A 24,601-nucleotide genomic window follows, 5' to 3' on the forward strand; every position below is an offset into this window, starting at 1 on the left:
ATGCAGTCATGGTAACAACACCTTCTTCGGAGTTTGGTTTAAAGGACAATAACAAACAAGAAACAGACATACCATATCATATATCTCATCATGTATGTATATATACAGGGTGTTTCAAAACAAAACCGACAACGTTTGGGAGGTGATCCCTCTGACACCAAGAGAAGACAAAAAGTATAGAACAACCTGGGTGTACAAACGCTTCCTTTTGGAGTTATAGGCTGCCGAAAATATGAAAAAATGAACTTAAAAGGCCCATAGCTCCAAAAATATGGGACCTACCGTAGTCGGATCAAGACTTCACTTCGGAACTAATATGTGCCCTAATATTTAAAAACCATTTTCAGAGTCCTAAAGTACTCGTGCAACAATTTTTATAGAGGGAGTTTGGGTATGGGCATATAATTTGAAGTACTCACCAACTACCTCTCAAAAATTGTTGAGGAGGTACCGCAGAATTCTGAAAAATGGATTTTTGAATAGGGCACATATTAGTTTCTAAGTGGAGTTTTGATCCGACTACGGTAGGTTCCATAGTTTTGGAGCTATGGACTTTTAAAGTTCTTTTGTTTTCGGCAATCTATAACTTTGAAATGATGGAGTTCTGCACCAGGTTGGTCTATACTTTTTGTCTTATCTTGGTGTCACGAATCACCTCCCAAACGTTGTCGGTGTTGTTTTGAAACACCCTATATTATAATATAGGGTGGTCCAAAAGTAATTTCCTCTAGAAGAGTAAAATTATGACACTTGTAGTCAGGGAGTCTCTGGCAGGGGACAGGGGGGATGCCCTCCAATATTTTGTATTGAAGATGAAATAGATCGGTGATGAAAAAGTATTTAGCTCTATATGTAAGAAATAAAAAACAGACAGAACCAATGAATGTTATATGTGTTATTAAGTATTACTTTGGTGTGATGGAAACGTGCAACTGATATATGCCTTTCAAAGAAAGTTTTTTTTTTTTTTTTTTTTTAGGTTGCTTTTCTTGGTTTGTTAATTCCTGGTTAGCCAAAATAGTTTCGGCTTAACCCCCCACTTTTCTCATTGCTCAACAGCAACAATTGGATTCCATGAAGAAGACTGGAGAAGGGAAGAAAATTTATAGAAAGTTGCTCTGCGAATTAAGGAAAATCTACAACTACAACAGGGAAATCTACAACAGAAGTAAAGGTGACAAGAAAAAACTAAAAGCGATAGAGAAATCTGAATAATGTATATGAAGATAAATTTAATGTAAAATGAAGGGTTGTATGAGAGAAAATACAAACTGAAGATGGAAATGGATCTTGAATGAAGAAATACATTGAGGAGCCAGATTACAGTGAAAATTAATTGTATATTTTAGGCATTAAAATCAGGAAAAAAAGTAAACGAGGATGGAAAAGGAATGGCGATTCTGAGAGACAAGTTCGAAAACATGAGACGTCATAATCTGCTAGCGGCAATTCATCGGAACATTTACCCGTTCTCTCAAGATCTCAGTATACATCTACGCTTGAAAGAACCTTAGTTGCACAATAGACATTCACTGACATCGTCCTAAGATTGCAGACACAAAATGTGATCATGCTTAACTACGCTCGTCTTGCTGTCCAAGTACTACTAATATATGCCCTCTATAGACACTATGATCAGCCTGCCGTTTACGGTGACTGATGTACAAATTTCCCTCGAATCTTGAGGATTTTCTTTTTACGGAGTAAAGTAAAATGCATTTCCGCCAGTATCTTATTTTCACGTCGCACGCAAAAAAGATCTAATACGAAAGAGATGTTGAGGACGATGAATAGGAAGTTGAAGAGTTTAATTCAACTAGCGTCCATTGAGTGAAGTAAATGAAAAGGTTTAGACAAATGGAAGAAAGGAAGTGTATGTCGCAGTGGCGTATTTAGGAGGGGGGGCTTCCGGGCTTAAGCCCCCCAAAATCTTACTATAGTAAAGTATATGAAATATCTTGCAGAATTTTCACATTTTCAGGCAAAGCCCTCCCCCCGAAAGTTAGCAAAGCCCTCCCCGAAACAAAATCGTAAATACGTCACTGATATGTCGTGTTCGTTAATTTAGAAGTGTATTAACTGCTTTACCTCGATAATTTAAATGACCATTCTAAAGATGCTTTGGATAACAAGAAACTTACATATGAACGAAGCATTTAAAGTTGGAATACAAAAAATGATAGGCCTATAGAATGATACAATGTGAAGAGGTATTTGACAAAAAGTGTTGCTTCCCAGCAAAATCCCTTATGATATAGAAGAATAGCGAAAAAGAGTTTCATTAGAGAACACTTTGATTATAGGAGGTAGAAGGACTAATATAATTACTTTCAGATGAAATAATTGTTACTGCAGAATCTAAATGGAAAATTAACATAATACCAAAGAACATAAAGAAAGGCTCTGAAAATAAATGAAAATAAATATGAAAAAGATTAAACAATGGTGGCTAGATGATTGAGGCAGTGACAGACATTTGAGCAAGGTGCCTATTTTTCAATACTTAAGTAGTATTGAAAACGTGAAATATGAACTTTAAATAGAAGTAATGGAAAAAATTGTGAAAATTCATTAAGAAGATCGTGATTATTATGATGAGAAGCATACCATGTGTCACTAAACGGATAGTTACAGAAGGAACTCAGATAAAGAGTATTGCATTGTACGAAGCAGAAACGTAGCATAAGAGAAGAAAAAAGTTCTTGAGATGAACGTAAATTTAGTTAGGTCTACTAGCGTTCTAGTCACCTCCATCTCCCTCAATTTTAACATGTCAAAGACGCCCATGTTTGTAGTACTTTATCTGTACTTAGTCGACATATTTCTCATCATATGCATTTACGTTTTATTAATTCTTAGAATTACACATGCAGTTTTTATTAGGGGAAACTGACTTTTCAGTCACCTTATATCTCCTATTATATTTCGTACTGATTAAACACTAAATAAAAGTAATTATACAGAGTGTTCGATAAATACAAGATACTTTCACTATGACTGTCATCATATACTGTATCTCTTGGACACGGTTCAAATTCTTTACAACTTTTTAAAATGTACTAATTAATTTGGACGAGAAAGAATGTTAAAAAAAAAAAAAAAACAAGTAAGCCACACTGTATATACACAAAATGGTATATACCACCTGATCAAAAAATAGTTCGTGAGGTCTCCAATGTATCAACTTGCTCCCCAATAACTCCGCATCAAAGTAGAACAGAGCGTATGGGACGAGACATGAAACGGGAACAATTAGAGTGAGTCTATTAACTGTGTTGTCTAAATAGTGTTATCTGCAATAATCAAATAGTTATTTAACGTGCATGTGAAAAATTATATTATTCAGGTGTGTATACCGTATAAATACAACAATCTATTATTTGGGCATGCACATTTTATGAATACAAGTTAGGCCGAAAGTCTGTAACAGCAGGTCCAAATATACATAACGAATTTGCGGAGAACGTAGTAAGTTTACGAACAGCCTAGAAGTGGTTTAGAAAATTGTCATCGGAGCAGGATTCCTAATTCTATGGAAAGACCACTAACCATCAACAATACACTGAAAGCAACGATTGAAACGGATTTAAGACAGGCTTCCAGGAAACGCAAAAAGGTTTCGGGTAAGCGATGAAGCTATTCGGTAATATTACTTACAACGAATTGGTAAAATGTGGAACCTGTTGGAATGGCTATTCCATGTACCGACACCAAACAACATATTTTAGTGTCTTACGTGCACCTCGCTACAATCCTATCAAATTTCGCTGCATCGACTTTTGGGGTTCGACAAAAAATGGTTGTAGTATACAAATCCAAGCAATCACATCGACGCCAGAGGAATCAGTAGTGGGGCCGCGGTGGCTCAGTGGTAGAGCGTTCACCTCTGGTGCTAGGGGTCTCGGGTTCAAACCCTGCTCCCGCCAAGTGAACTTTGTGGTGGACGAACACCGTGTGCGTGGGTTTTCTCGGGGTTGTCCCGTTTCCTCCCACTTTCTTCATTGCACCATTTCATTCATTAGTCATCATCATCGTCTCCTTTAGCCTAACCGGCATAATCGTGGGACGTAAAACTCAAAAATTTCATTTCATTTCATTTCAGGAATCAGTAGCCACACACATCAAAACCATACGAAACTATTGTATGTTTGAAGGGAAGGAGCCGGAATAAGATTCAAATCTCTATTTTCAGAACAATGCTCTTAGCGCTAGTAACTTGGAGAATAATAATAATAAATAAAAAAAAATGGTTGGAAATTATTACCTTGTCTACATCTCAACAACTGACTTGATCCAGTCCCTGAATACGCATATAAGGAATACACGATTCAGAAGCATGACAGTCTGGAGTGCCTTGTCTTTGTTTTCTTTGCATCCAAAGACGCTTCATTCTATTCGAAGGACATTGAAACGTTCGTAGGAATAAATCCTCAGTTGCCACCAAGGTTCATTTCTATATTTATGAAACAATTATGAACAAAATCTCCTAAGCCGTCCCGGAGAAAATCGTCCGAAAAGACATTCACTTCTAAGAATAATCTATCCTTCTTGAAATTTTCCCCGAGAAGTTACTTTAACATAGTATTAAATTATTGAATATTAATGAATATTAATGAAATATTCATGTGTGAAATATAGCTAAATCGTTAAGCCATTTATTGATAAAATAGGAATTTTTTTTTCCTTCTTCAAGCAAACTATTCTTATTTTTTGGCAGGGAGAAAATTCCAAAAAGTCTTCTAGATAGTCTTATTAAAATCTCAAGTTTAAAAATTGGTGCTGGTACGTTGAATTGTATGGCCTCTAGGCAAGTGTGCATACATCGAAACGAACGAATGAACGGGCATATATTCAAAAATCGCTTCAAAACTCGGTATGTAGGAACATGAAACTTGTAAATTCCTTGAAATTTCGATTTTTTTTTTCACTATCGCCATACTTTCTCTCTCCTATCCTCGCTCGGAAGTAAAAATAGCGGGAGACAAGTTATCAAACAAACAAAAGAGGACTACGTAACACCGAACTCACGTCAGTTGGGATATTACTGTACTTAAAAAGCAAGGTTGCACCGAGAAGGATATAACCACAATCTCACGTCCGAAAGTTTTCGAGCTAAATTAACAAAATGACATATACACCCTTTTTGAAGTCCCCGTATAGCAGAAGTTCTTGTTTTTAGACAAATCCTCTTCCAACATTTTTTGTATTTTCCCTTGGACACAGCCTGATACAGATTAGTGCAACTAGCACGCAATAAACGGGGAAAGAGATGTTACTTCCAGGAGGTAAGTACCAATCAGTTACTCGTAAATACCTCTACATCTAATTTTCAAATAACATATCCCATTCAAAGAATACAATTTAAGCTATAAAAGCTATTTGTATTTTGTGAAGATCAAACCTTATATGAAAACAGATTTCGAACAAATTCTCTCTTCGTACTCACGTTGATTTCACTGTTTAATAAATTATTTATTCGTTTTTCGATTGCATATATTAGCATCGTCTCCTTTTGTCCACAGCATTAAAAGTCTGTATAGCTACATTCAGAAACACGTGCATCGTTCAAATATGAATAAAAGAAGGCTACAGGAATACGCAGCAATTGAACTTGAAAATAATATTAATGAAACTATCAATAACTATTTTTAAGTTTTAACACTTTTTTTTAAAATTATTTTTTAAGCCAAAAGTATTACACTTTTGTATCGTAACAGAAACATCTAGTCATATCCTTGGTGTTCAAACTTTCTTGGTTGATACAAGTAAATGAAGTATTCCATTAAGTAACGCTATATGGTACATCTTGGAACGTACTGTGTTACCAGTAGAATCATACTGTACGGTACACGAATGACATCTACTGATAGAGTTTACTTTGAGTTTAACGTCCCGCTCAGCAGCGAGGCTATATGAGACGTAGACCTACTGATTAAAATGAAATCCAAACCACATGAGCTCCCACCGGGAATCGAACCCGGGTCTCCCACGCCAAAGGCGCGTGCGCTAATCACTTAGTCACGAAGGGATTAGCTCTGGTTTAAGAGGTCTTTCGTTCGATCCCAGATTATGAGAGTTTGTGTTAGCCAACATCGTACCCGTTTTCTTCAGATTCTCCCATCTGCCACACTATCATTCCACCAATTCTTTCATAATCATTCACTTTCATTAACCATCCATTTCCTTTAGCATAAAGGACATAATCGAGAAACCTCAAATTAATTAAAAATTTCACTTTAGGGGGGCCGAAAGAGCTCAGTAGTAGAGCGTTCACCTCTCTGGTGGTTGGGGTCCGTAGTTCGATCGCAGTCCGCGCTAAGTGTACATTGTGGCGTACAAACACCGTATGTTTGGGTTTTCTCGAGGTTCTCCCGTCTTCTCCTACTTCATTCCATTGTTATCATCCATTTTCCCTAGCCTCGGCGTATAATTGTGAGACAAACTAAATTTTATATAAGCATAGTGCCTCGGACACACATTGAATATACCTAAGTATAGAGACCTCAAAAATGAAATGAAACGAAAACTTTAACATTCCACTGTTATGTTCTTTAACCTAAAGGAAATGAGTGGTTAATGAAAGAGAATCATTTTCGAAGAATTGTTGGACCAAAAATGTAGAACGAAATAGCAGGAAACTCATGAACACTATGTTTCTCATCACAAGCTCACGAGGCCTGGGATCGCATCCAACCATAGTCTCTCGTTCTACCACTGAGCAACCGATTCTTCATGTAACACAAATTTAAAGACTGAAATCCCACTTTGACAGCAGGTGCTGTTTATTATGATATACAGCTGTTATTAGAGAATATTAAATACGAACATAATATATACAACAGTGACTTCAAGTTTATAATTTCAATAAAAATAAAATATGACCATGGCAAACATCTATCATCACTAATCTAACATTATCTAACGAAGACAATGATTATTGTCGAAACAGATAAGTGTCTCCTTTGGTCAAATATTACTTTTATTTAAGTTATATATAGTTCCAATGGTAGAATAAGTAGCATTCAGAAATAATTTCATTTCACACACAAAATACTCAATTTCAGATAATTATCAAGATAATCCCTTTCAGTACTCGAATACCTTTACAAAAATGAAATTATATCCATGTTAGTTTAAATAGAACAACCATGGAATAAATTGCTAAAAGCCATAAATTATTCAACGAAAATATTAATTTCAAAATTCAGAACTTTTTTAAAAGTTTGTTTCCTGTCATTTCAGCTGAAGAAAAACTTTTATTTTTTAATGTTCCATTGATATTTCTATGTATTTAGCGAACACTCTGTATATTATACACTGAAAAGAACTATATATAAAAAATAGAAGGTGGCATACCTGTCGTACACTTACCCTCGCGGTTTTCTTTTTCGGGAAACCAAATTCATCCTCCTCATTAGTTACAGTGGCAAAATTTAAGTTCCTGAAATAAAAGAAAATAGACATTAGAAACTGGTGCCAAATTCTAAAACAAAAACTTTTTCAATGGTAAATCCAAACAGGCCGGTAGCCAGCCCAAAAATGTAGGGGGAGGCGGTAGAGGTTAGGGAGGGCCCGATCCAAAAATATTATAGTTTATTTGCAAGCCTACCGTGAAAATTTTAGTGGGCCGGTAAAAATTTAGGGGGGTCCGGTCCTCCCTAGGCCTCCCTTGGATACGGGCCTGAATCCAAATTACATACGCTAAAAGCCTGAACTTGAAATCGCTGTTACCCAGTGGTAGAGTGTTCACCTCTGGTGCGTGATGTCCTTGCTTCGAATCTAAGTTCGCGCTAAGTGGGCTTTGTGGTGGACAAACACCGTGTGCGTGGGTTTTCTCGGAGTTTCCAGTTTCTTTCCACTTTCTTCATTCCACTATTTCATTCATTCTCATCATCACCATCCGCTTTAGCCTTACACGCCATAACGTCGGACGTAAAACTGAAAAATTTCATTTCCAAAAGCCTGAACTTCTTACATATTCGACACATTTACCATTGTGGGTTTCATTAAAATGTTAAAACAGTGACCAGTTTTATCATACTTTGTAATCTCTAGTATTATATGAGAGAGTAGAAGTAGGTGACTCATCATCGCCCAGACCATACTACTATAGATATTAACGTGATATTTGGAGATAATGCTCTTTCGTCACGAAAGTAATTGATAAGAAAGGATTTTTGGAAATACCATTCTACGGCGGAAAAGAGTATTCAAAATTTTCCCCAGAATAACACAACTCTCGAATCCCTCGCATTAGAGAAATTAAACTGAGTGTATGAACTCTTCATTAAAAATAAGGGATTCAGCGCTTCTAAAGGGAGAAAGGGGGACTTTCTTTAACATTAAAATGTCCCTATTTTATTTATTCACAAGGTATCTTTGTGAGGATTCTCTTAAGTTGATTATGTGAAATTCAGTTTATAAACTCTTCATTAAAAATATTGGAACACTTGTTTCAGAGTTTTCAAAAATTGGGTTCCGAAGGGGGAAGAGGGAATTTTATTAAATATTCAAATTTCCTTTTGATTAATCAGAAAGTGCCGAATGTAAGGCAGGGCTGGCCCTAGGCAATTTGCAGCCCCGTTCAATGGCATTTGCCGCCTCTTTCTCCAGAAATAACAAATCTTGAAAGCAATGATTTTAAGTATATTACCCCATCATGAACAACGGAGAAGAGAGAAAATGCACTCGCACTCAGAAATGCCTAAACATTGCAAATACAATCTCGTTGTGTCTGTTTTTTAAAATAATAATCTATTTAGTTAGTGAAAGATAAAGCAAACACACCTGCAGAGGAAAGATTGTAACCTTTTTTTATAGAATTCAATATCGAGCTTCAATCTCAATATATCAGTTTTCAATTCCAGTGCAACTAGATCTTTTTATCTTTATTTCTTTATTTTCCTTCTACATCTGTTAATTAAAAAAAAAAAATTCCACCTTCAATGATCAGGAACTTGTTTGTGACAAAAACAGGACTAATTTTCATATCAAAACTGTGATAACTAAATGGAACAGGTGTTCGCTACTGTTTGAAAACTGAGTTCTTGTATTCGACAACAATCAAGCAATTCACGCTGGGATTTGTTTGACAATTTGCTAGAGCACTGTCCATGTGACCTAAAACCAATTGCGACCTAACCATCATTTATGAATGTAGCATTCACCTAAGTCAGCTTAGTAAGTTTAACAACCATCATCATTAAGTCTGTTTCCAACATGAAATATTTCTTTTAAATAAAATAGTTAAGACAGATTTCGTCGCCCCGTACACATGCTAGAGCCGGCCCCGATGCCGGTCGGGCCGTAAATTTAAAGACCATTTTTCTCGGGCCTAACTTTGTAAATATACTGTACAACGATATTTATTGGATCGTTCTTTCTGGAGAACTTTTAAAACTCAACTGTGATATTAAATCTCTAATTGCTGTAAATAAAAATACAATTTTGTCTAAATTATAAAGTTTCTGTAATTCAGGCTTATTTCGGGCTCATTTGATTATCACATGAGCTCGGGCCTAAATGCTAAAACATATTTCAGACTCAGGTAAACCTTCACAGTATAAATTCACGGGCCGGGCTGGGCCCGAGCTAAACATTCTGGCCCGTGCAGACCTCTAAACTTATCCACCGAAAGTGGCGCTTATCACTGTCTGTCTCCGAGCCGCTGTCTGTCTATAGCCCATTAGTCCCCCCTTGGATCCACCCTTTATATTTTATATATATATATATATATATATATATATATATATATATATATATATATATATATATATATATAAATAAAGAACAGAAGAACTTTTATACGCTCTCTCTTCGAGTTGATATTTATGTTTCTGTGTTGAAATTCAGTTTTAATACAACTACGAATTCAACTGAAAGAAACAAAAGCATTGTCCTTCGATCGGAGTTTTCTGGAATCTCTTGTTATTCATGGTCAGTATTTTAAAGAGGTTCCAGCAGTATACATTATCATCTTGGAACACACAGGCGATAAAAATTCAGATTTCATCCTGTCTACCCAGTCACCTTGGAGGCGCGTGAGAAATGTGCAATTGAATTGATGCACGTAGCAGTTGCACATGTGACTTCTAAACACCACGTTTTCAAGCGCATGCGTTCACAATACTTCCCGTATGTTAAAAAATATATATATTATTCTTCGTAATACGCCACATCATGCTATTACTATAATTAAACATAAAACAGTCATGTAAATTTTTATTATGTTCACTTCCACCCCTACATCAGTTTAATATTACATGGTTACTAATGATTGGTGCACTATCTTATGATATGCTGATTTATTGTGTTTTGTTATACACACACCAATCACCTGTATGTAGAGCATTTTACACTTGGCCTTGAGGCAATGCAACACATAATACGTGTTAGAATTTATTAAATGGCGTGCACATTAAATTTACTATTGTGGTACAATTGAAATTAGTGTGCGAATAATCAAAAATAACCTTGACTGCAGGCATAAGAACACGGTTTCGGGCTAATTATAGTAAGATCGTTGAAATTTGTCATTCATTAATATGGAGTGTTCTTAGACATAGTACAATTACGTTTTTTTTTTAATTTTCTTTTTTCTTCTCTTTTTTTCTTTTCTTTTTTTCAGGATTGTTAATGGTAATGAAACCGAAGACGTTTTACGTTCCATTCTTGAAACATAAACGTTTTAATTCGGCATGTTTCGCGAAGAGAACGAAAATACATTTGAACATGTCGATTATGTTCACGAAACCGAAGTTCGAAGTGCTTGAAGAGAATCGAAATCCTTTTGTGACGACGTTGAACAACTGTGAATTGACCCGTTTCAATATTGGTCTCCGGAATTAAAACGACCAAATAAACGAAGCTTTTTTCTCGAAAAATAGTATTCCTTTCCAGAAAGTTTATTATTATTATTATTATTATTATTATTATTATTATTATTATTATTATTATTATTATTATTATTATTGAGTGCGTTTTCCGATAAAGCAGATGCACGAAACTTACTCAAAATAATGATTTATATTCTCGCTTTACCAATCAGTGAAAATAGGGTTTCCAACTGTTCTGCTTTGGGTGAGATTAGCGAGGAATTCTAAGTCCTGTCCAGGAGAAATCTTTTTGTTGATCGGGACGTTTAAAATCCTGGAATATAATCTTCTATCTCTGAGTTACAAAAATAGATATTTTTTTAATAAAATGCGTCTGCAACTATCGTAATCACAAGTGTCAGGAAAAATAACCGATTTAGAAGTTCTGCTGAGGTGACGACGGCTGATCTTCCCAGCAACAGTGATAATAAATCAGAAAACAATTGGCGTTTTATTTCGTATATGTGCATGAATGTTTTTCCTTCTTTTGGCTATAAATTCTTTAAAAATACGATATTAAAAAAACAAACAAAAAAAAAAAAAAAAAAAAGAAATCACAAACCAATATATTTAGGAAAAGCAAAATTTTGTTAAGTGCGATTCTTACCCATTTATTTATTTCTGAGTGGTTTAAGCCATTTTTATGTACGATAATTAAATGTGATTTATTATATATATATATATATATATATATATATATATATATATATATATATATATATATATATATATATAATAAATCACATTTAATTATCGTACATAAAAATGGCTTAAACCACTCAGAAATAAATAAATGTGTGTGTATGTGTGTGTGTGTGTGAGAGAGAGAGAGAGAGAGAAAGAGAGAGAGAGAGAGATGATACTGACACTTCTGTGAAATTTAATTTTCCACAAAACTGTTTCTCATGCAGTTATATCCTACAGAAATAGAAATCACAGACCTGGGATTTATAAAAATATAAATATATGTATCAATGCCAAATAAAACTAATTACGTAATAATTAAAAACTTAGCTTTATAATTCAACTTCTAACTTACGGTATAGCTTCTTTCTTTTCTTTTTTCTTTTTGTTTTTAGTTTTGTTTCTAATGCTTGGTAACAGGTTCCTCGATTCTTATATCACCTCCAAATAGATGAATATGCACAGGCTTATCGTCAAATACTGTACTTGTGCCGAGATGTTCAACTAATATATTGGGAACCATATCAGTAAATACACGTATTGAACGAGTGTTTAGTATAGTGAAAGTTGTATGTTCAAACAATAAGAATGTCAACAGAACTTCTTATGATGGCCGAAATTCGTGTGGAGATAAGCTTGAAAATGACTCGACCATTCTTCCACGAATCTGTTCTGCAAAATAGGATTCCTCTTCAGGACCGAGAACCACCAAAAAATATAAATAACATGGTTAAATAAAATATAAATAAAATATAAAATATAATCGTAATGTTTCGTGTTATTTTCATTAGTTTGGTACAACACATGTTTCGTTAGTAGTAACGGTGGTGTTAGTAGTTAGTAGTTGTAAGTGGTAGGGATAACAGTGGTACCAATATACACAGAAACCTTCAGTTTCAAAATTATCCCCCCAATTACACAAATATCGCTCGCTGTCTCCAGGCTTGCCTTCAGTTTAATCTGGCAAGCCTAGGTTTGATTCCAAGGTATAAGAGATTTTGGTAGTCAACATGAATTTACACGTGTTTCTCTCTCCACTAATTTAATAGCTCATCGTCCTTAAAATGCATTTAAAGCTAGTCTACCTTATTTAAGTAGGCATATCCACGAAATATTAAAGATTTCATCAACAATGAATACTTCTTGTTATGAGAAGGGAATATATGCATAGCAACCTTCACAGTACTTAAAGAAAAGAGCGCTACGCATAGTCTCTCTTTGATATCTGCAGGTGGGCAAATTCAATTATGTAACCAACGTGATTCTCTGAGCGAAAAAAAAAATCTTTGGAATGTTGTGCTTTTAGCTAAGGGCACAATACTACAATTCACGTTTTTATTTTTTAAAAAGTACGTGGAAAAACAGGCCTTACCTCATCATGATAGTAGCGCTCATCATTTTCCATGTCACACACAATATGTTCTCAGGCAAGTGAACACAATTTGCATGCTTTTTTGTTCTGAGGGGGGCGCGTGTTTCTACTGAAACCACCTTGACACACTATTCGTTCCTCTTAACTGCATAATATATGAACAAAAATGTATCCCGTAGCGCTTCATATCTCTTCGTCCCATGAGTCAATGCGCCTAGCAGCAAGTCGCGTGAATTCCACGATAACAAACACGTGATTGGGTGAGTGACCCCCATTGCGAGCACGTTACCAATTTTGCAGCTAGGGAAAATTTATTTCTCCCCATTTTTTTCTGAAACTGTATTTTTTTTAATCGACAACAAAAAAAAAAGAGAGAGAAAAAGAAAACTAATCAAATGAGAACTTTCCAACCGTCAATACAAACACATGATACTTTAAAGAAACCAAAGAAAAGGGTCTAGGGCAAGATACTCATAAACAGAATAAATTACACACATACATACACATACTATCAATGACCTTGTTGATAAATTGTATCCCCGTTCATGTATACCCTAGATCGTAGTTTCTCAACCTATTGTACGTAAGGTCCTACTAGGTGGCGTTGTCCGAAAATATTATCTTGCTTGAGACAAAATACATAAAGTGTGTGTGTGTGTGTGTGTGAGAGAGAGAGAGAGAGAGAGAGAGAGAGAAAGAAAGAAAAAGAGAGAGAGAGTCGGAAACCCAGCCTATTAACTTTCCCAAATCCTCTTTCATCAGGTAAAGCTGTAAAGTTTCTGTTGGTAACTGCTACTACGCACCTTTTTGAATGTAGATTCTCTTCCATCAAATATATCTAAAATAAGTACAGAAATAAGTTGAATGTTGAACCCAAAACCGTATCTTTGTTCATTATGAGTGGGTGTCCATTTTTAGCACTTTTATTTTATTATTATTATTATTATTATTATTATTATTATTATTATTATTATTATTATTATTATTATTATTATTATTATTATTATTATTATTTTACCATATATTACTAAGTACAGATGGTCTATCAGTATATCTATCTTTCAAACCGTTAGACCTGCTAGTTTCAGAGTTGTTGCAGTTGTAAAAAGACGAGTGTCCACTAAGAAGTTCACACGTTGCTTTCGTTTTTTGTTTCCCCTGAAAACCTAGATTTTGTGAGAAAGGCCCTTAGTGAAGTAAGATGCGGATATTTAAAATTAATATTAAACTCAATTGAAATAAGACGATAGGAAGTTGTGTTTAGATAAATTAGTGCAACCTTCATGGTGAAGAAAGAATGTGAAATTCTGTAATATTTCTTTCTTTTTTTTTCTACATTCATTGCTTATTCTGATTATGATACACTTTACCTGAAGTACCATAATTAGGTATTGTATTTATTTTCGTCCTTTTTCACACATTTGGCCTTTCTTCCTTACATTTCACACAACAGTATTCATACAATGTTATTTTAATCTATATATATAAAAGAGAACGCACAAAATCCTTTGTCCGCTCATCACGCTAATACGGCTGAACCGATTTCTTTCATTTTTGGGGGGTTGTTAGGATTTGGACCCTAGATGGTTTTTATCATATCACTTTAATTTTCAATTACCAGTGTCTTGAGATAATTGACCAATCAGGTGTAAATACGTACAAAAAATCCTTTGTCCGCTCATCACGCTAATACGGCTGAACCGATTTCTTTCATTTTTGGGGGGTTGTTAGGATGTGGACCCTAGATGGTTTTTATCATATCACTTTAATTTTCAATTACCAGTGTCTTGAGATAATTGACCATTCAGGTGTCCATACGTAGAAATCCTTTGTTATTAGTTCATCATAGGTATAAAAATAAACGTATTTATATGCAACCCGCATGACCCTGTGACTCGGCGGGTTAACATAACTAACAGGCGCTATAAATCACTTGAAAGCGAAAAAGTAAAAATTATCTAAGTAACAAAGTTTATTGCGTTCCGGGGTGACCGCAGCGAAGCGGGGTGAACGCTGCTAGTTTTTAATATTTTATATATATATATATATATATATATATATATATATATATATATATATATATATATATATATATATATATATATATATATATATATATATATAGCCATCTATTGAGTAATTTAAAAAAGTTGATTTTTCAATATACCCAATCTGCTTTTATAAAAACAAAATTTAATTACTTAGTTAGGAAATAAGTCAGCAGGCGTGTAAATTGGCACTGGGATGAAGAGATACTTTTCCAGAATAACTTTGACTACGAGTACTTTGATATTCTCTTTATTTGTTAACTATATGGTGTCATATCCGTGGAAAAAATTGAAAATCCCTTCCCTAGATCAATTAATTGGCGGATAATATACGCTGGAACGTAATTTATTTTACCAATTGCATAAGCTGTTGTAGTGAACATGTCATTATCTCATAAATGAGGTAACGGGGTAGTTAGCAAGAGCCAGTCCAAGTCTGAACTCGTGAGTTCGTTTTTCAGGTTTAAGAATTAAGTGCAGCAAGCACACATGAGAGCGTGCACTACAAGCGCATCGAGGACCAGAGTCTGAGTTCGACTGAGCATGAGCCCTAATGAGATTCCTGAGCACGATACTTAGATATTTTGTCGATCGAGATTTGTGACACGAAAATCTGGCCATTCAAATCCAAATCTGTACAAGTATATGCCGTGATTATTTTTTGAAATCTCTGCATCTGTTTTGGTGAAACGTTCACAGAACAATTCGGAACTAAAGGTGGCCAATTTGCAGCATACTACGGCACGGGTGCTACTTTTTATGTGCAGATTTAGATTCGATTTGATTTTAGCGTCCTACTACTCAGCAGAGAGGCTATACGAGATATGGACTTCCGGCTTAACGTCGGATCCGAACTACATGAGCTCCCGCCGAAAATCGAACCCGGGTCTCCCACGACAAAGGCGAGTACGCTATCTACATAGACACGAGGGAGCTCATTGCAGATTTGAATGTAACACTCAAGCACTTTTGCACTGTAGCTCCCCCCCCCCCTTCCGTTTACAATTCTGACCTCGCGCATGCCATCAGTGACATGTACTGTATCTTGCATTGGCAGCCTCTAGTTCAGAATAATCCTGAGAATGTTTTAGATACAGCGCACTGTATAGTCCGTGGCTACGCGCCCACCTTGTTATTAGTTTCTATCCGCATTACGTTAACAAAGTAGCAATAGTAAATGACTATTCCCTACAACCTACGGAACCAGTTATACAATTTATCGTTGATAGGTTGCATAGTCTCTAGGATATACTGCTTATATACGTAATTTTGCAACATTTGCTAATTGCTTTAATGACTATCAACCATCATAGACAAACATTTTATTTTTATTCTGCAAAATACTTTAACTAGTAGTTAGTATCTCTCATGAATAAAGTAACAGACCCGATTTTGTTTATAATTTAACGCACGTTTTCATCACTGAGGCTATCTGAGACGTGATCCTATTTCTTAATATGGTATTAGAGTGAACCGAATCTGGGCTTTCCAAACCAGATGGGTACCAGAACGCTAACCAAATGGATACCGAAGGCATTTAAGCTAACCATATACTTACGAGAGAGCTCTGCGCTTTTGTATAGAACTGTACAGAACAACAAAAAATTGGATTACATATTTTTGAACATGCTTGTAAATAAAGTAGAATGTAAATTAAAACTAAATTTCATGACATGCACATCAAATCTAATCGCCTTTATTTCTGGTTTACTAGATCGGACTGCGTTACCCTCTCCAGTTTAATCATGACACTGGGATATCACTAAAAGTACTATGTCCATTATTTCTTCCAGTCAGACTTTCAAGTTCAATGGCAGACCGGCCCCTACCAGGGGCTACGATAAATTAAGATGCGATTAGATGTCACTTTTGTGAAGGGAACGTACTTTGGCAAATAGTGTCGCAGTGCAGCCCCACATTTCAATTTTGATTCCCCCAAACAATTTTTTTTCGAAGAAATTATGGTTATGTCTTTGCCTGGAATAAAACCCGGGATTATGTGCTACAAAAATACGCTTCAACCGTCGGTTAAAAGGAAACGATGAGAAACAACATAGAAAAATAATAAAAATAAAAGGAAATTAATCAATACATAACATATGAGCTTCGTTTGTGATAAAATAATGATCTGTATTCCATTGACATACTGAACACTATAAAAACACAAACGCTTATTCACGATACAAGCTGGAAAGAAGAGAAAGGAAGAGAGAGATAGGGTAAACAACCAAATATTTATCGAAATCAGGCACAACTCGGTATGCAAAGAAGGTTACAAGCAGCCGACGGAATGATGTAGGAATAAAAAAGAAAAGACAAACAATATGCATGCAATGGAAAGAACCTAGCTTTCACCGAATGACGAATAATAAAAGGGGGCGGAGGAAGGAGAGGTGTTACGACGACGATCTTGTTCTCGGTGAATGCCCGAATCATAGAAGGTGGCTCCGACAAACGACCTCGCGCCCGGGAAGGACGCCCGAGTTCGTTCGCCCTCAAATTGAGCCGAAAGTCACGTGACGTTAGCCACGAGAGATGAGATGATTCGAGTCAATGATCTATTGGGCGAAACGAAACGTGTTCATTCCAAGTGGTTCTTCTCTCTCTCTCTCTCTCTCTCTCTCTCTCTCTCTCTCTCTCTCTCTCTCTCTCTCTCTTCATTCTACTGTAGAATGATCAAGGACACACAAGAAATTAACCCGTGCGCTGATGAGCTCTGAGGAGAAAAATAAAAAACCTTGCACTCATAATGAACCCTTCGAATTTCTCTGTCTTGAATGCGGCATTATTTAGCCTTTCAGTTTTCTATGTGGAAATCTGTCACTATTCTTTGTTGAAATGCTGTTAAGTTCATTCCCAGATTAAATTGCATCACACTTTACAGAATTCATTCTACAGTATTCTGTAATTTACAATTATATAATCTTTTGATCAAAATTACACACGTTTCTTTAAGAATGTTAATCTATACGACTCTTTAGCCCTCACCACGGGTCTAGTGGGGAGAGCACTGAAATTTCAACGCAATACGGTGGTTCGGATTCGCACGTTTCATATAGCTTAAGTGGTGAAAGAGACTCCAATACAACTAACTTGAAGACAATGAAGAACCTCCAAAATTTACGAAGCTCGGTATCCGCGAACTAATAACTGCTTCTAGACTTCCTTATATGTCATAAATCTCGATTATTCCAAGGCTCTTGTTCAATATTTGTAGCAAAATTTTGGCTACATGGGATTTGAGAATGTCTCTACATCCGCACATCCTTTTAGTGTGTTTCAAATATATATATATATATATATATATATATATATATATATATCCGTAAATTTCTTACTTTTCTTCTTCCCCTATATTCTTAATCAAAATATTTGTTTTGCAGAGATCATTATTATTTTTCAAGAATTTGTATTTCCTGGGGGGAAATGGTTGATTGGAGTTTAAAGTCATTTGACTATTCAGGCTGTGTGAGATATAATTTACTTCTGAAAGTGGGATCCGAGCCATCATTTAGGTTTGTATATCTACTGAGAATCGAACCCGTGACCATGCGTACAGAAACTGTACTCTATTTAACATCAGTGACTGTTTGAAAAACTTCATGCATATAAACATAAGGTATCTGTAGTGGGGGGAAAGGGGGAACGCAAAGCTATTGTAATTGAGCAAGTTCAGAGGAAAATGCAAAGAACCTGTTTCAATTCTGTATTTTCAATAATAAAAAAAAAAAAACCTTTTCTAAATTTCCAGGAGAGTGGGAGTAGATTTGTTCACGTGACGAGGCAGCTCTTTCACGACGCTTTTTCGAGACAAGACAGCTTCAAACTCTTGTCTCATAGGGAACTCTTGTTTGCCCCATCCCCTGACTCCCGTTATCACACTTAGGCCCATATTTACAAGTAATTTCAGGACAAAAAAAAAAAAAAAAAACTTCACCCATTGTAAATTTAGCATGTTCTGTTTATTTCAAATTTATATTGTGCTAGATTTTTTTTTTTTTTTTTTTTTTTTTACGAGGATAAATCAATAGATAACTGCAATATTTTTCTATTTCGTTTCAGGTTGGCTCTACGGCATTGTGTGCTCATCAGACGCTAGCTATCACTGTTGGCTTCGCCTGTGATAGGTTGCAGCGTTATCACATTAGTCTGCTTTGCGCTGTTGCGAAGTAAAGATGGCCCCGCCACTCTTTGTGTGCACCAAAGGAGAACAGTGTTCTGTCATCCGTGTTTTGTGGTCTGAACGGAGACAATGTGTTGCCACAGCGAAGTGTCTACCTGTGGATTGAACGGTTCAGAAGTGGTCGAATGAGTGTAAAGGATGAAAAAGGAGTAAGGTGTCCAGCTATAACAACTGATAACATTACTGAACAACTCCATGCCTTGATTCTGAATAACAGACGAGTGACTGTTGATGAAGTGGCAACTCATATTCAGATTAGTCATGGTTCTACACATGACATTACGAATAACAGGTTCAACTTTCACAGTCTGTGCAAGATGGGTTCCGAGAAAACAGGATTAAGAACACAAGCGGAACCATGTGAAAGACTGTCAGCACCATCAAGACCATTATGCTAGCGAATGTGAAGCGCTTCTCAGGCGAATCATCACTGGGGATGAAACATGAATTCATCACTTTGAATCAGAGAGCAAGCACCAGAGCATAGAATGGAAGCACCCCGGATCTCACGTCAAGAAGAAATTCAAGAGTCAACCTCTGGAAAAGGGAATCAACAATATCAACCTCTGGTAAAGGGGATCAGCAATAAACAATAGAAGGAACATTGATATGTTGGTAAGTAAGTTGAAGTCAGTAATCCGCAGAGGTCGATTGTCAGAAGGTGTTCGTGTGTTGCAAGAGAATGCGCGTCCACATACCGCTGCCCACACCGTTCAAACTCTTCAGATGCTGTGTTTTGAGGTGTTGGAGCATCTTGCATACAATTCCGATCTCGCCCTGTCAGATTACCATCTATTTGTGTCCACTTAAAGATGCTCCCATAGGCTGTCAATTCAGCCCTGATCAAAAGATGAAGGAAGCGGTGAATTTGTAGCTTACTGCGCAATCAAAAAGTTTTTTTTTTTTTTTTTCAGAAGGTATCGGAAAGTTTGTGCAACAGTGAACCACATGCATTGAAAAGCAGAGTGTCTATGTTGAAAAATGATGTGAATAAAAACATTGTGCTCTTGTGGTAATAAAACTTGATTGTAGATTCTTATTGACTTCTTAGTACTAGTAGTAGTAGTAGTAATGCTGTACTATCAATACCTATGTTTTATACTGGTATCTTTTAATAAATAGTCTCTGAACGACTTCATTCTAACTCATTTTATGTGATACGTCTTGAACTTCGTTAATAATTAATTAATACTCGTTGTACTATTCTAAGCCCTTATTAGAACCGTAAAGTCCAGCAGAGTGCAAATTGGGATTGTTCAGGAGAGGTAATCATTCTTCTTAGTGCATGCCGAGCCCAGTTAGTTCACTTATTTTTGTTTTTCACTGCGCAATTAGAGGTCGTTTGCTTACACACAGCATCCCTTGTTGAACTTCGGACACAATTGGTCCATGTCCAAATGCAAAAGAAGCCACCAGAATAGAAGGGCAACAACAACAACAACAAAGAAGATAACAATGTTTAGAAACTAAAGATATTTTGTTCACAAAGTGAAAGGCAACGCATTTTTTCGAAGTATTGCTGTGAGATATGATAGATTATAGGCTAGCTATGTTTCAATAAGATACAACACTGATTTCTAGTCTTAAAAATGTGTTAGCCTGAAATCTCTCGTACACTGTTAAAAGTGACAGCTACAAATATGATTGTGCTCATCAACCGAGTGGTTACTAATCATGCACTATCGGTGAAATTTCAGGTTTGATTCACAATTGATAAGCATAAATCCAGATCCAAACTGCAGCTCTAATCCTATATAGCGCCCGTGTTAAAAACTCAGAAACAGACAAATACAGCGGACCTTCGGTTTACGAAGTTAACTTGTTCCCCGATCGAAATTATTCCCGTTCTAGCGACAGAAACATAGTATTGTGTGCATTTTTAATTCTTTTTAAGTATTTTTCTGTGATGAAGAACATGGAATGAAAATAACATTTTCCTCTATAAAGGCAAATGAGTAACACACTGAAACAAAACGGTATAAGGGCTAAAAACATACTCAAATATACCAAACTGTGACAGATAATGTTCACGGCAAACACACAGAAGCCCTATTAGGCAGTATTCCTAACAATAGTTTGGCTAAGTCCCTACAACTACGTTAAAATGTCCCTACGAGAAATTTTAACTTAAATATGATCATATATTTAGTATTACAAGTGTAATCATACATAACTTAGCTACCTAAAAATATGTAGGCCTACTACATACTCTCACATACCAGAGATCCTTTATGTATGCTGACGTCGTTTCTCTGGGTTCTTATCTTGTGAAGAGCAAGCGAAACTTTGTAATACTTTGGCTGTGGAGAGATATTATATGTTTTACAGTCTTCTTATGTCTTCAGGGAGTAATGTATATTTTAAAGAGGATTTGGAAGTTCTAGACCCGGTTTTGTTCATCTTTGTTATAAAGGTAAGCAAGAAGGTTCTGTCGCTTTTTCACCCACCACCTTCGAACATCGATATGTCACCTAAAACGCACCTGGAAGATCAGAAATAGTCCCCATCAGCAATCAACGACCTTCTGCCAACGTTCTGGAAGGCCATGGATTCCACTGTGTTAGAACTTGGTGGGCCGTGAAGCGAAGAAGGTATGAAATACATTTTGCACCTCTACTAGCGATTTGAACTAGCGTCCTCTAAGGTGATTGTCCAAGAAATGGAACAGGTCATAATCGGACGGTGCAATGGCCGGAAAGTATGACGGATGCAAGTGTTTTCCATGCAAGGTATAGAATGGTATCCCAGGTCATCCTAGTCACGTGGGGCTTAGCGTTTTAATGTAACAGGAGAACCCCCTTTTGCGATTCAGAAGTGCTGGCTCCAGAGTTTTGAGTTTTTCTTGAACACGGCTCAACTGCTGACAGTAGATAGTTGCACTGATGCTCTGACCAGCTGGTAGCAGTTCCCGATGCATTATGCCGCGAGCAGTCCACCAAACACACAGGAGAACTTTATTTTGGTGCAGTGCTGCTTTCGGCTGTTTTGGAATCGGTTCATGGGATGCTAACCAATGATGACGGCACCGAGGAGCTTCGTACAGGACTCACTTCTCACCCTGTCCAGAAATGGCTTCTTCCGCAGACGAAACAGCAAAGAAACTCAGGTGTCTGCTCGCGTTACCTTCTGGCCCGAAGTCAAATCGTGTGGGACACATGGACCAACTTGTAGTGGTTCCCAAGTTGATGGAGGTGCTGCCGAATGGTTTATCCATTTACACTGAATTGTAGTCCCAGTTCCTCACATGTCTTGCCACTGTTCGCCTCAATTGCTGACTACAGACCTCTTTTTTGTACATGTGTTGGTCTTTCGGCACGTGGTGCGACTTCGAGTGTTTCATCACAGTCCTTAAACTTGCTAAACCACCGCTGCACTGTCCGCGTAGTCAACACTCTCATCAAAGGCCTGGCATATCTTCCTCATCGATGCAGCGGCGTTTGACCCCAGTTTGAACTCGTACAACATACACGCCTTTCTGACGCTCTGTAGTGGTCCCATGTTCACTCTGTCCTTGCGGAAGTTAACGGTGTAACTGAACTGTCACAACCAGGTAGTATATTGGATATACCCACACCAACAACTGACCTTCACCTTATCTCCATTCGCATTCAACTCACGGTGTGAGGGTCAATGGAACAGAGACCTTCACAAAAAGCGACAGAACTTTCTTGGTTACCTTTATATAATGGCGCACGCATATTCTACGGTATTGTCCTTCCTTTTGGAAGTTAGAATCTGAATCGATCGAAGCCACACTTGGTAACTCAAATTCAATTATAATTTGTCAGGATAGTGTGAAGCACGGTAGCATCGACCAATGAATATTACGTGTATGACTTAATTATAGACCAAAATGTATAAATGTCCTTACCTTTAAGGATATGTCTCTACAGTTGGCAACACGGCTATTAGGACATTGAGAGTTGCCAACACATGCGTGTCTGTGCGTTCGTATCCCGAAATATCGTTCATAAGCCATAGGAAAAAGTATTTACATAACTTGTTCGTAAACAGAATTGTTCGCGAATCAAGGGGTTTGTAAACCCGTCCTTCTAGTGTATATATAATGAACGAAGTAGAAAAAAAGAAAAAGGAATTAGTACTGGAAATAATAAGAAAAAGTAAACTGTTAGATTACTGACGTACGCAAAGTAGGGTTACAAAAGAAAGAGAGAGGGGAAGACTTCACGAGACGGGTGGTATTAAAGACTTTATTTATTTATTTATTTATTTATTTACATCAGGACGATAATATGTTTGTCTGTTGAAGTTAAGCGTCCCTTTTCTGAACTAAGGCTATGTGAGAGGTGGACCTCTAGTTTAATATTGAATTCGAACCACCGTAATGCGTTCAATACTCTGCGACCAGAAATCGAACCCGGAACCACGCACGGTAGCCACTAAACTACAAGGGAAGACTACGACAAAATGTACAAAGAAGAAACAGATTAACGTTTTTCGCTCTATTTATTCATACGTACAATTACCTTCTCGATGCGTCTTTACTCAACTATAATAATAATAATAATAATAATAATAATAATAATAATAATAATAATAATAAATTTAAAAATCCTTTAGAGGCCTTGAAATCATTTTAGATATTTAATGGAGTAATTAACCATCTGACACGTTATTTCCTGCTCAGTTGATCTCAGTAAGGCGCAAGAAAGGACGAAGGAAAAGATCAGATCCCGAGATACGGTGATTGATAGCCTACTATATTCAGATGGCAGGTTCTATACTGGAGATAGGCTGTGAGGTCTTTAATTAACAGGACGATAAAATGTCAATTAATGAATTTATATTTAAGATGTGACCTTTACAAGTTACAGCCTATGTGAATATTTTAATAATTAACCTGGATTCTTACTCGAAGGGAATCAGGTTTAGAAACAAACTAGAAGATACGACCACCATTGTTGTTCATTTTCTTGAATTTCATTCAGTTTTAACCCCTCATCATCTCCGATGCCGCGTCCGACAACCTCAATGTAACTTTATGTAAGAGTGAAAAATAACGATGACATCAATAAATTCTAAACTCGCCAGTTTGGACACGTACATGATATTATATATATATATATATATATATATATATATATATATATATATATATATATATATATATATTAGGGATGGCCAATTCCGGAATTTTTACTTTCCGGAATCCGGAAAGTAAAATCGGAAAATTCCGGATTTCGGAAAAATTCCGGATTTCGGAAAAATTCCGGAATTCAGAAAAATTCCGGAATTCAAAAAAATTCCGGATTTCGGAAAAATTCCGGAATTCGGAAAAATTCCGGAATTCGGAAAAATTCCGGAATTCAGAAAAATTCCGGATTTCGGAAAAATTCCGGAATTCAGAAAAATTCCGGATTTTAGAAAAAATCCGGAATTCGGAAAAAATCCGGAATTCGGAAAAAATCCGGAATTCGGA

At 36.3% G+C, this 24,601-nt stretch overlaps 1 protein-coding gene across 2 annotated transcripts in view; it reads right to left on the bottom strand.

Moving 5' to 3' along the window:
• The window catches only part of cwo (transcription factor cwo), a 193,494-nt gene that overhangs the window by 32,346 nt on the left and 136,547 nt on the right, over positions 1-24,601 (bottom strand). The window contains exon 3 of one of the 2 annotated variants that reach the window (XM_081742866.1): positions 7,372-7,441. In XM_081742866.1, the coding sequence (XP_081598992.1) occupies positions 7,372-7,441 (70 nt within the window). Of the gene's footprint in view, positions 1-7,356; positions 7,442-24,601 lie in introns of both variants that reach the window. The other variant, XM_081742865.1, reaches the window with a different exon arrangement.

This window comes from Thermobia domestica, chromosome 16 (assembly GCF_964235325.1).
Source record: "Thermobia domestica chromosome 16, izTheDome1.hap1.1, whole genome shotgun sequence".
Classification (NCBI taxonomy): Eukaryota; Metazoa; Arthropoda; class Insecta; order Zygentoma; family Lepismatidae; genus Thermobia; species Thermobia domestica.